The sequence below is a fragment of the Pundamilia nyererei genome, unplaced genomic scaffold, assembly GCF_000239375.1.
Source record: "Pundamilia nyererei isolate P.nyererei 1_Seehausen unplaced genomic scaffold, PunNye1.0 scaffold00004, whole genome shotgun sequence".
NCBI classification, from domain to species: domain Eukaryota; kingdom Metazoa; phylum Chordata; class Actinopteri; order Cichliformes; family Cichlidae; genus Pundamilia; species Pundamilia nyererei.
Window position 1 is genome coordinate 8,506,117 of NW_005187405.1, and position 14,039 is coordinate 8,520,155.

General features: G+C 40.0%; 1 protein-coding gene across 3 annotated transcripts in view; it reads left to right on the forward strand.

Moving 5' to 3' along the window:
* The window catches only part of asic1c (acid-sensing (proton-gated) ion channel 1c), a 100,988-nt gene that overhangs the window by 76,509 nt on the left and 10,440 nt on the right, over nucleotides 1-14,039 (forward strand). For 2 of the 3 annotated variants that reach the window (XM_005721476.1, XM_005721478.1), the window contains exons 2-3: nucleotides 10,572-10,722; nucleotides 11,315-11,442. In XM_005721476.1, the coding sequence (XP_005721533.1) occupies nucleotides 10,572-10,722; nucleotides 11,315-11,442 (279 nt within the window). Of the gene's footprint in view, nucleotides 1-10,571; nucleotides 10,723-11,314; nucleotides 11,443-13,615; nucleotides 13,744-14,039 lie in introns of all 3 variants that reach the window. The other variant, XM_005721477.1, reaches the window with a different exon arrangement.

Here is a 14,039-nt window from a genome sequence, read left to right on the forward strand (position 1 = left end):
GGGGGGGAAATGTAACAAACAACAAGGACTAACATTTTTATGTCCAATAAATGTACACTGAATATGTTCCTTCTGAGCAGCTTTGGTGTATTTTTTGTTTAATTAATTTTCCTACAAAGTGTATGGCAATATTTCTTCCTTTTGATGAATTTTATATGAGGCATTTCACAGTATAAGCCTCTCCTAGCAAAAATATCCACTCAGGGTTTCCGTGCACGACTGGTGCAGCATACAAAGTGGCTGTGTGAGAGGTTAGTTTGATTTAGAGGCAGGCCACAAGATGTCTCCCTCTGCTAAAGAAGCTGCCCGTCCAACAGAGTGACAGTCTGATTGCAAACATTTCTGCTCTGTCTGGCTGTCTCGTCCAGATTTGCATTTGTTTGGTCATTTTAAATCACAGTGTCTCTCAGCCTGTCTCTGAGCTGGCCTAAATCTAAAATTTGGAAATTCTCAGAGAGTTTTTCAAGTTTTCATGCAACGCCGAGTCTGACATGCTGCATAGCAATGAGGAATCCTGACCTCATAGAGAAAATGTTATGCTACTCAGTGTGCTCCGGCTTTATTTATTCAAGCTCTAAATAATATAAATTTTTATCTTAAAACTTTCAAGGCTGACACTGAATACTGTTTTTCTGTCGGTGCGGTTTGGCCTGCTGATCAGAAAATGTGCTGAGTGGAATAAATCAAACACGTTGCAGTCGGTGTAAAATGCAGTTCAAAGCCAACAGAGGGTCATTTCTGTTTATGCATTAATCCTTTTGTCAACTGAATAAGCGACTGTTTTGATAAGCTTTAGATCAGTTTAGATTCTCCGAGGCTGACAAATGTTCTCTGATCTCAGCTTATCAAATGTTTAGATTTGTGTCTGACTTTAATATATGTTATTTGACTGGCGTTATTATAAAGGAGACGATCCCGAACTCTGCGGGGGAACTTTATATGATCTAATCAATACATCTTTTAATTAAAGGAAAACTATATATAATGTGCATGAGAGGGAGAGATTATTTAACAGACGGATTAATAATACATGTACTATAATAGCAGCATCCTTTTTATGTGCATTTTCAGTAAGCAGGCATTAGGGCATTGGGACAGATGAATTAATTATTTTCATTATTAATTAATCTGAAAGTTATTTTCTTGGTTAACTGTTTGCGCTCTCTGTATGTTATAGAAGACTAAGAAATGGCATTTTTGCTTAAGATTTTCCTAAACAGCTCATAAATACCCTAAATGACTAATCAGCTAATTAGCTAAGCTTTAATAGTGAGTGGACATTAATGCTGGGCATGTCTTGTGTCCAGCTTCTTCTCTTCCCCAGCTGCACTCTGTGAGGTTGTGATGTGCATCTAATTGCTGCCAGGATTTCATTTGGTGTTGAACATTCTCACTGGCCCTTGAAGGAGCTCTCCCCTTTACTCAGTCAAAACTCTGCTCCTCCTCTAATGAGACCGCTGGGGTTTGCCTCGGCTTTGACATAAAAGAGGATGGTTAGTGTCATTCCCTGACAGCCTGAGGGATCACCGAGTTGCTCTTTAAGTCGGGCTAGTAATACAAAAATCTGAAAGAATAGCTATTTCAAATGGTTCTACTTTTCTTTGAGATGCTTATTTGAATTTGGTAATTTTTCTTATTACACCATGCTTCTTTACTGAGACACAGTTTAAATACATTTTCATCCAAAGGATGATAACAATAGCAGTATGTGAGCAGCAGACGTTTGTTTTCAGTACGGAGGATAGCAATTTTATTGGTAAGAAAAATCATTACATTTTGCCCAGAGTACCATATATTCTTGTGTCAGTGCAGCACTGTGTTGGAGGGGATATTTTAATTAAATTAATGATTTGGGAAAGAGTTGACAAACAAACAGAGTTATGAAAGTTTTTCATGTTAGAAAAAAGTTTGAAATCATTGCAGTGCTGTGATTACAGTCTGACACCAGATTTAAAGCTTTTGTCTTTATATTTGTCGTTAGCCCGGGGGTACAAAGCCCCTTTTTAATGCGATTATGTTGCTTTTCAATTCAAGAAATCTATAATTATTTTACACAAAAACTTATACAAAGAATAGTTACATTTGTCCAGTATTTACTTTTAAAGCTACAATACCTACTACTATAAAATCCCAGAATTATCAACTGACTCTATGGAGCATTTTAGTGTTTTTGGCTGAGCTCTGACTGTGAGAACAGCAGCTCCGCCAATCTGCTGTTCAAACCTTCTGTTTGCAAGGGGCAGCCAATCAGAGAGGAAGTTGACTTATAGCGAGGGTGGCAAAGCTAAAAAAAAAAAAATCTGCATGAATGAAAAATGAAATAAGATTTTCAAACTGTGAGTCATGCAAAGCCATCTAGTAGAGACCAAGAATAAAAAAAAGTTTTAGCCGGAAAGAAACATAATAGGTCCCTTTTAAGTACACGGTTTACTTTTGTTTGAAAATACCACATCGAAAAAAGGATGGATAGCCGCTGTCAGACAGAGAGTAAAGATGATTGTCATGTATTGCTAGTGCGTAACCTCTGGAGATCAGAGTAATGAAATTGCGTTTTGGTTCAAACTGCTGACGAGGGATGATTCTGAGACCACGGGAGCAGCCTGCCACACGCCTCCAAAATAAATGAGCTCAAGCAATTAACTTACTAGTTAAATGCGCTTCATATCTATTGGCATCTTTCCAAAGACGATGAGAATAGAGGAAGTCTGTACAGCTGGTCAATAAATGGAGAAACAAGGCAGATAAGACAAGGTATTGTTGGGTGTCCTACTCTGCTGCTACACATACAGCATTAGTATTCTTGTTCTCCTTATTTTGCCTGGGTGACTTTACTGGGTCTGAAACAGAGGTTGTCAAGTGTCGTGTCAGTACAAATCAAATATCAAAATTTGACTGGATCGCTGTCACTGAAAAGAGCTCGTCATGTCAGTCTGGTTTTCCTGCCATGTTGTCTGCTCGATGTGAGACATTTATTTATTTATTTACTTATTTATTTATTTATGGGGGGGTGCTTGCCCTATGATATTGATGGGGCACATTAAACCTGGATCCTTCCAACCTGTACAGGTTTCTCAACCAATTCTATTATTCAATTTCTTCCAGATTTCCCTGAGTATACTTTCTCATATGTGCATATCCTAAATTTGTTAGAGGTCCCCCCCACTTCACTTTATTATCAGTCAGTCTCTATCACCTGGCTGCATGCCAGAATACTTTAAAGCAGTCAGCATTTGTCTGTTTTAAGACCCCTCCCTGTATCCCACTGTTTTAGACAATTATAGGCCAATTTACAAATTGCTGTTCATTTCTAAAATCCTCAAGAAAGCTGTTGCTCATCAGCTACTTGAAATGGGGTAACAATATGTTGATAAATTCCAGTCTGGTTTTCAACAAAATTATAGCACTGGATTAAAATTACTAATGAGATTCTTATGAGCTTAGATAAAGGTAAGTATTCCATTTGAGTATTGCTTGACTTATTCGCCCTTCATTTTTATTTACAGATTATAGAGTTTCTGGGTCAGTATCTCTGGCACTTCTCTTTAAAATTTCACATTTATAACTACATGTCCTCCTCAGCACCCCTGATATGTGGTGTCTCCCAAGGCTCAGTTCTTGGTCCAGTTCACTTTTCTTTCCATATGCTACCCCTGGATTATCTACTAAATAGCTTCAAAGGAATCTGCTACTGTTGCTGTGCTAATGATACTTGACTGTAGTTTTCTGTTAAGCCAAACAATGAGCAATATCTGCTCAGAACATTGCTACTTGACCAGCAAAGCTCATCCAGTCTTGTTTTCTGCTAAACTGCAAATAAAAATTAGCCATTAGCTAGTACTGGCTTCAAGTGAAATTCCAGTAAGACTTGTATTCCGGGGGTTGGCCCCTCGGTTGCTCTTATTTTGAAACCGGAGGTGATTATTTTGAGATTGAAGCTCACAAACTTTGTGTAGTTGTGTAGTTTTATACAAACTGTGAAGCACTTTATAACTGTGCGTTTTGAAAAGCACTATGCAAATAGTTATTCTAATTAAAGTTATTATTATTAAAGATACCCTATTTCTCCAATTAAATCCAGTTGTTTTTATAGAATAAAGTGGTTCAGATATAAGGCTAAAAGAAAAGCAATACTGGGCATCTGTTGTGTCTGGAGGGCAAAAAGGATGGTTGGTGCAGACATGACATATAGTAGCTGTTAGAGCTAAATTCAGCCAATTAATTTACTTGTTTTGCTGCTGGAAAGCTAGAAAGGACACAGAGGGAAAATAACCATTATTACTGTATTGAAGCTTTAACCTTCTCTATTCTTTGTTTTTCAGTATCCAGGCATTCATTAATCTTATCAGACTATTAATATCACGACTTTTGAACACAGAGGAAACAGTGTTGCTTTATTTTTGTAATGCATTTGTAAATTTGGCTTTAATAAAATGGCTGGGTAGAAATAGATTTTATATAATTCTTTCTTTGAATCACATTTTGCTTCTTTGAAGATTAATAAACAACCTATATTTATCCTGCACTAGTCAGAAGCTTTGTTTTTTTCTAATCACACTTACACTAACGTATACTTTGCTGTCAGCACTGATTTTGAGGACAGCACAAACCAAGACAGAATAATTTCCGATGAATATCTTGACGCGATCACCACAGACAGCACAATAATTTAATAACACGACATGTGAAAATAGAAGAGATACCACGGATAAATTAATGGTGTTTCTTGGCACTTTAAAGTAGATTTGATGGCTGCTGGGCTGCTTGAAGTGCCATGTGTCTAATTCAATGTGACATATCAGACTTTCCTGTGGATTACGTGCAAGCATTTATTTTGAGCCCATTTTGCTCTTACAGGGGTAATTTGACGTTTATCTGCTTAGGTGTGATGCAGGGTTTTGCAGACCATCATCTATATGTTGAAGCGTCGTACTGCCGCCAGGTGGCAGTGTCAAAAATATGTGGAACAGTTTCTTTTAATTGTGTTTATGTTGTTTATCTTAGCTCATTCCCCAGAAAAGACAGAGGTTGTAAAGAACTCCTTTGTAGGAAAGTGTAACCACTTTAAAAAAAACAAAACAGTAACTGATCCGCAGCCCTCGTCAGTGCTTTTTATAAATGCTGTTTTAGAAGCTATATCTAGCTACTCCCTTCTTCACAAGGGGTCCCACAGTGGGGAGCTGTGTTTGAAGTAACATCAGATTCCCTTCCTGACACAACCCCAAGGGGTTAGCGTCTTCTACTGGGACTAAAGCAGGGATTGTTTGACGATTGAGTATGACGCTGGAGCCAGTTAGCTTAGCTTAGCATAAAGACTAAAAGATCAGGTGAGGCTAGCCTGGCTCTGCCCAAAGATGACAAAATACTCTTAATATCACAATGAAATCATTTCATATTTATATGGATGATAGATTTTAGTTGGCTGTCCAAAGACTGTCTATACTTCCTTAGAAATTACAACCTGAAAAAGCAGAACGTTAAAACAAACTGTTGCCCAGCTCAGGGCTGATGCTCTGAGCTGATGAAGTAAAATGACCATGATATGTAGATCAGATCTCAGTTTACTGCTCATCAAGGGGATCATTTTAGTGTCAGGTGTAATAGTTTGCTTTGTTTTTGTTTTATTAACATAAAAGGCCTGAGAAATTTCTGTTTGGTGTAAATACATCTCTTCAGATGCGGTAACCTCCTGGATTCTTGAGCAGCCAGGGCAGGGCTAGCCAACTGTGCTTCGCATTTACCCAAATACTAATCTCTATGCACATAAATCTACCTGTGAAATGCACATTATCCCAAATAAATGAACATAAATGGTAGTTTATGTTGCTGAGCGCTCCTGTTGCTCTTGTCGCCCTTCTCTTTATTTACCTCTAGGAAGATTAATGATTGTATCCAACAGTTGGACGGTGACCACTGGTTGCATGCAACTTATTACAAGGCACTGTGGGATACTTTAAGTCCACTGCAGAGGGACAGCAGCTGTAATTTCAGGAATTAGCTTAAATTATTAAACGATAGCCGATCGGTTACTTGAATTCTTCATTTGTAATATCTCAGCCTTTTTGCAAAAAGCCAGGTTTATGCCCTCAAATACTGAAATAATTTACATGAATATGTTATTATTGTGTTAACAGAATCAGTTGGTAGATCCTCTCTGGCATTTAGTCAGTGAAACCCAGACTCTACGAAGCCCGAGAGTCATTTACACTCGTTTGTGTTATATTAAAATAAGTTCATTCCAATTATTTTTTATTAGCTCCCACCATCCAAACCTGCAGATGACACCCTCTGGTCTAAGTCTGCACAGTAATAAAACATTTTTTCTTTCTATTTTTAACTTTGCGCAATAATTTTTTACAACCATTTGGCACCTCAGCTTTGATCAGGTTACCCAGCCAATACTCGCATTACAGATTGAAATTATTCCAGCTAAAATAATGGGGGGAAAGTATCACTTTCTGCCAAACACAGTCCTCTGATAGTCTCACTAAATGGAGCAAAGCACCTTTAATATCAGCCAGAGCCACATCTGCATGCAGCAGGATGTCAGCCCTCATTACTCTGCATTTGTGAAATTAAACTTGAAACTGGAGCAAAAGAAGATCACAGATCGTACTGTGACATATTTTTCTAACACATTTTAAAGGATATTTAGCTGTTTTTCTCCAACTTGCTGCCTCCCTTTCAGTCTTCAATTATATAGACATATCGACCCATGAGCGAGCGATGCTTCAATATTAAAGAACTTCAGACTTCATCGTTTTTTGTTTTTTTTCTAGAGGAATTTCTTTAGCACAATTATTTGTACTTTGATCAATACCACCACCAACCCCCTCCTCTCTATACCATTGGAGGTGCACTTCATCACCGGAGGAAAACAATTTCATCCAGTGGCTCCACCTCATTCTCCAGTCGACTGTAGAGGGAGTGAGTAGGGGGGCAACAAGCTTTATATTCCTTTCTGCGGGCTTCAAGTCAACACACTAAAAAGCATCTCTTCAATCTGTGGAAAAAGGGAGGAGTTGGGTTCTGGGCAGCTACTGCACAAAAAGAGAAACCACTGAAATCTGCAAGTATTGTCTGGCACTGGAGAGGGGGGATGGAGGAGTGAAAGATCTGAGCAACAGGGGTAAGCCTCTCCGAATTTTCAAAGTGATTACCTCTGGGAGTGAAGCCGTCGCTTACATCTGCAATTATCACGTCCATTTGTCTATTGACGAAGGAGTGTGGATAGTTACGCTGGATGTTTTTGTTAATGGAGTGATTCAGCTGTTTTTCTCATAAAGGAATCATTATGTAAATCAATTTTACATCCCCCAAGGAGCACAGTTCCTTTGTTTATATCTTCATGGCAAAGTGTTTTCAAGCCTGAACAGTGGGACAGCTGCATGTTAGGACTCCAGTTGCTGCTACCTGGATTTTTTTATACACACACGCGCTGTTACACACATATTAAGGTGCATGTCGAGAAAATGTGTAAATTGTAGTCTAGTGGGGGCAGCTGAGAAACTGCACTTGACAACGAAGCACTTTCCTTGACTCGCAATTAAGGTTTAAGACTCCACATCCGAATCTGTTTCCATGGAGCCAAACAAATCAAGTGATGCCCAGAAGCCCCCTCTTCAGAACCCACAGTCCAGCTCGCTGAAAGCAACATGGAACGAGATCACGGTGGATTTCATAATGAGGACCAAGATCCACGGTTTGAAGTTTGTCTTCTCTCCGGACAAGTCGAAACCGCAGCGGGTCATCTGGATCATGGCCTTCTTCCTTTGTCTGAGTCTCCTCTTCACCTGGTCCTGGAATCGAATCCTCTATTTGATGTCCTACCCCGCTGTCACCAAGATCTACATGGTCTGGGCTCACAACATGTCCTTCCCAGCCGTTACCTTCTGCAACAAAAATGTTTTCCGGGTATCCTCTCTGACTAAAGATGACCTGTATCACAGCGGCTACTGGTTGGACCTCCTGTATCATAATCACACAGTCATAAAGAGGAGCCTGTCTATCCTTAAAGACAATCACAAGCAGGGTCTGCTCACTCTCCTGGACTTCAGCAGCTACACCCCACCCCCCAATTATCACACCAACACCACGGAGATGATGGGTCGGCTCGGTCACCAGCTCGAGGACATGCTGCTGGAGTGCAGGTTTCGTGGGGAAACCTGCACCTACAAAAACTTCAGCACTGTATGTACAGAAAGAGAGATGGTGTTTGCCAGGTGTGGATGTGAGCGTTGTTTATATGGGGTATTAATAATTCATGTTAGCATTTGACAAAGCTACAGCAGGCATTCTCTCCAGGTCTTTTAAGTCGTTGATGTTTCAGAGCTGCAAAACAAGCCTCTCCTGCTTTTTGCCTTTAAGACATGACAGCCGTTCCCTCATTAAAACTCATGTCTCCTTAAAATTCACTCAACAGCACAAACACAATGATGTGGCTTCAGAGTCTGCTGTATTTAAAGGTTTCATATTTGGCTATGTTGACTGGCTATTTCCCTCTAATGTCTTTTTTGCTTTATAACATGACAACATTTGGGCGAAAATTGAGCGCATTAATAATTCAGACGTCATAAATCAGTTCAAATTAAAATTTCAGCGTCTCTAATTAAACATCTGTTGGGCACGAGGAGGATATGCGTCAAAATATGCAGCTGAGTTTCCCATTTAAACGCACCAGACGTGGATCCATTACAGCCATTCATCTCTGAATAACTGAAGCGAGAAAGTGGGTGACATTTGCAAACCATAGTCCCGCTCTTCCGCGTGGTGATATCTTGAGTAAATACATTCGCACACAAACCGGTAGCTTATAACGTCATTAGAAAATATTAGCAAGGGCGACTGGGGAAGTTTCTGCAGTGGTAAGCCTGCATGCAGAGGGACTGAGAATATTTTAAACCTGGCAAGACACATCCAGATATAAAACCCTCACCTGTCACAGGCGTCACATTTAGCTCCCTGCCTTTGCTGAGGTGGGTCTGAACAGCTAGATCCAAGTCATAAAAATCAAACATGTAACTGTGACAGCTTCAGCTGATGTGAGACATTTACAGTGGGAAGTCTTACAGGCTGCAAGAGGTCAGCTACCCATGGTGGCTTCATAGCAACGGAGAGGCTTTAAAATCTTCAAATTCTCTGTTTTTGGCCAGATTGATGGCTTGCGATATGCAGGATTTACATTTTGCTATCTGTTTGTTGCTCTTGAGCAACTCATATTGGGTCTGCGGCATGGATGATTGATGCTCTCATTTGATCTAAACATAAATATGAATATTTTAAAACAGTCATAAATTGTATGATGTGTATAGGCACTCCCTCATTATATAGCCAGCAGGGAGGGGGGAAACTTATCTGTGTGAGATGGATGTGAGTCTGTCTGGGTCTGGATGTTGAACGCTGAATCTGATCTCTCGAGATCAGCTTTGCCATGCTGGCTGAGTTTTAACCAGCAGCCCTCTTTCTATGACCTTACCACAGTCGAAATGAATCCAAACTTCAGTCCTTCCTGCACATCAAAAATCTCATGCTAGCAGCACACATTTTTGTTACGATGATGAGAAAAGGAAGTCTATTAGGGCAGCTATGATCATTAAAACAGGACTTTAAGGTCTGTAAGCTTTCACTTTTACCTGAGATTGATTTCAATTCATCATTACATAAAATAATATTGTAATTCAAAAGTTTACAAGCACAGATTGCAAACTATACATCACAGAGTGAAACTTAGATAACATAAATGTAAATTAATACTTCTGAATTGGCAATGTTTTTGAGAGTAAGAACATTTACAACTGCCAAAGTTTCATCGACACTCATTTTCATTTATTTATGAGACTTTTTGTCCCCTTTTGGCTTCCGTACTATGATTCTCTTGTTTAGCCATAACTTATCGCATTTTAATGTGTAGCCGTTGATGTGAACACAAACAGCAGGTTGCTGCACACGTCATGATGATGAAAATCTTGAAATGCTTATAGTTTGTTTAAATCTATGGAGAGTCGATGATTTTAATTCTACATTTTCATCCTTCTTGACTGATTTATATTTACTTGCTTGGTAGATGACATAGAAATTTTTCAATTATAGGTAAAAGCCATAAAATTGAAAAAGAAAAAAATCCCCTCTGGGGCACAGAACCTGAAATTAAATTATTTAAACATAGAAGAAAATCTACTATAGTGATTGCACATCAAACATTAAATCCTGCTAAGCTTTCCTGGCAGAGGTTTGGTCTATTAAGAAGTTTATAAAGCAAAATACAAAAATGTCTGCTTGTGTGTCCAGATTCTTCCCCCTCATATGTTTCTCATTAAGTGATGCCAAAATAGTAAATTCAGTCTAAGTCACTCAGCTGCTGCTGAGGAGCACTCATTACTTCCTCAAATCAGAGCCAGGTGCCTGTTTAAGACCTGCGCTGTCTTCTCTGATAATCACAAAATCTTTGGAATGATTACCTGCCCTGCACAATGTGAGACTGGCATGTAATATAGCTCGTGCTGCTGCACCGTGAAAAGGATCAAACTTTTTATTTGTGCTTATTTTTCTCTGTGTGTGTCCTATTTTTCTTACAGATTTACACACGGTATGGAAAATGCTACACTTTCAACTCGGGATTAGATGGCAACCCTTTGCTGACCACGTTAAAAGGCGGCACGGGGAACGGCTTGGAGATCATGTTGGATATTCAGCAGGATGAATACTTGCCTGTTTGGGGCGAGACAGGTCAGTGAAGCATTTTTACAGTAACATCTGATTTGCGCAGACTTCCATGTGGAAATCTCATCAGCTTGTTGGTTTATCCCTGAAGTCCTGACAACTGCCACAGTATTTTGTCATCTCCATGACAAATGGATGCTCCACAGAGGAATGTTGTACATCTCTCACTTTACCTATAAATCTTTGCCTATATATATATATATTTTTTTTGCACCACACTGAAGCAGACAAAGAAGTGATGCACTACCATGGTTAACCACTTATCATCTTAATATGTTTCTCCAGGTCTACAACTGACATCAGACCCAATAAAACTGCATTTACTGACTTATTGTTTCTCATTTATGGTGGACCACAACATAATGGGACCATATATTCATAAAATAAATAGCATGTAATTAATTCTGGTTCTAAATCTGTTTGATATTGAACCGGCACACTGACACAAGAGTTTATTTCTTATATTAGCTTCCATTAATATGATGAAAGCGGAAGGGTAGAAACCCTGGATTAATGTGACTGCTGGATCGCTAAACAGCACTGGTTTCCGTCGATGACCGTACATGTTGTTGTATTTTCTGGCGTGCTGTATCCACAGATGAGACCTCCTACGAAGCAGGCATCAAGGTTCAGATCCACAGCCAGGACGAGCCTCCTTTCATTGACCAACTGGGATTTGGTGTGGCACCTGGTTTTCAAACTTTTGTGTCATGTCAGCAGCAACTGGTACCTAACGTTCGGCCTCCTCTCCGACCCCAGCGTCTTTTGCTCTGCTTCATCCTGTGTTCGTCTCAAAAACCCTTGCCAGCCAGTGTCCATCACCTCTGTGTCACAGAGCGCGGAGCAAAATCAGATCCAGATCTTAGTATTACCTTTGTGTTGAGATGCGCATCTAATGTGTTACATAGACAGCCGATGAGTTGGGTTAGAGTAAATGAAACTTAGTTATAGCCACCAAGAAGTACTGATAGAGCAGGGCCGAGTAATGATTGCATGCAGGAATATGAGCATACTGCGCTTATCAGAGCCAAAAAAGCTTTAGACTGCACAGCATGCAAAAAATATATAGCAGCTCAGGGTGTTTAGTTTACTTTTTTATATTGAGTCTTCATTAGTTGGAGCTCAGGAGAAAGAAAAAGGACAACAGCTTTTTATTTGCAGCACTGAAAATCATCTCTAGTGACACTAGAGTCAAACAGAAGCCAGCAAAAAACGTTGAGGACTAATCCACACAGCCAACTTCAGCAGTCTTTAATCATCGGACATTATCGCTGATTAACTCTTTTTAAAAACCCACACTTTACAGTTTTTAAAGAGAGACTTAATGTTTTCTTATGACTAACTGTTGGGATCGGCATTTAGCTAAAAGCTGACTATATCTTAAAGGAAATCTACTAAAACTGTCATAATGTTGTTTATGTCAGTTTGGACCATATAAAGGAGCCTGGTGCACTTCTCATTACATTATTTTTTCTCCCAACACCAGTAATATGGAAAAAACGTGCGTTATTGGATGAGAAAGATGACCCACAGCTGTTTTGTAGACACATTTTAATATGTGCTATGATTTGATGACACGGTAAAAAGAGAAGCAAAATGGCCCGTGGCCGGTTTGTTGACCGAGTCCACGACACTGGCGTCACTGAAGGATGAAAAGCAATAACTATAGTTAAGCCCGAATTGATTGAAAAGCCCGTGTGCAAGGTCATAACGCTGAGCTCACATGGAATTTCCATCCAAATCTAATGAAACAATACGGCACTTATGTGATCTGCCAGGAGAACAAATTCAGACTCTGTTGCTTTTGTCCACACTAGCGTAGCTCACAAAGACAAAGAAAAGTCTTTGATTTTCAAACAGAAACACTGACAGAATAAGGAAATATCCTCTGACAAACAGAGAAGCACTCAGTGTAAATCCCAAGAAAATGGCGGCAGTGCCACAGAGGATTTTAGGTTTTTGCAGTGATTACCTTTGAGATCAAGTGTATTTGTGCCGCAGGCTCGTTAAAAATTTCCACCGTATAATCAGTTCTTGTGAAGTCATGATGTAACGGACGCCTGAGCAGCGCTTTAACTTAGTTTCTTTAGCAGTTAATTAAGCCTAATTTAAATGATTTTGCTCCTAAATTGAATTGGCTCGTTCACCTCACAAGCTTCAGCGTGCTAGCAGAATAACATGGGATGGTTGAGGCACGGTTGGTCTCGTGAAACAGACACATGGACACCACAAGAGATGACAAATGTAACTTTTGGGAACTTGCATAGAAATGTATCTTTCTCTCATTTTTCTCTCCTTCTCTCTGCAAATGTTGTTGGTGCTCAGAGTGTATCATCATTCAGCCATTTCCAAAAAAAAAATAAACCTGCTCTGTTGCTCACCATCACAGAGTTTCCTCCAGGAGGCAAAAGTGCATGGTTTGCCATTTACAATCATGACATGAGCACCCACACCACTGACAGCTGAAAGACGTGTTTATGGCTTAAACGATGTGATGACTTAATTAGATTGTCATTATAAACTCTGGCCTGCATTCGTTTCACTCAGTGTCCAACGAGTGACATTGCTCTCGGTGCAATAAGAATAATAGCACTCGTGATTTCGAGGCTTTACATTTGTAAATCTTCTGTCGGAGGAGTTTAATTTTTAATAAGAGACTTTGACTTGTGAGCAAAGAGAGACATCGATACTCCACCACCAACAGTTAGAAGCGATCTGTAGCTCAAGACTGAGTGAAAGTAAGAAGAGAATGGCTGAATGACAACCTACCAGTCCTGCTTGGGACTCTGACAACAGGATGTTTGCCTGGAGGGGTCATTTTCTGTCCCCTTGCCTTACTTTATCTCCTCTTATATTTCGATAATGATGTGGGCTGTGTTCCCTCACCCCTTACCCCTAGATGAGACGTCCTATGAGGCCGGCATAAAGGTACAGCTTCACACTCAGTCAGAGCCTCCTTTCCTCCACGAGCTGGGCTTCGGGGTTGCCCCAGGCTTCCAAACATTCGTTTCCACCCAAGAGCAGAGGGTAGCGTATGACTGACTGGGCTTGCTGCATGCCACAAAATACTGTATTGTACATACTCATTAACTTCCACACTTTCATCTCCTGGTCCCGCCCTCTCCAAGGAATGGACCCATGTGTGCCCCCACCATCCCCCCCCCCACCCCCTCCTCTGTGTGGCTGAAGCAACGATATGTAACAGCATCTGCAGTCTGTCCTTGTTGCCATCTCTGCTCTCTGTCCTCACCAGCAAAGAGCTGGAAAGGTGTTTTATTTCTTTGAGCCATTCATCCAAATCTGTGTCTTTATCAGAGCTGTTG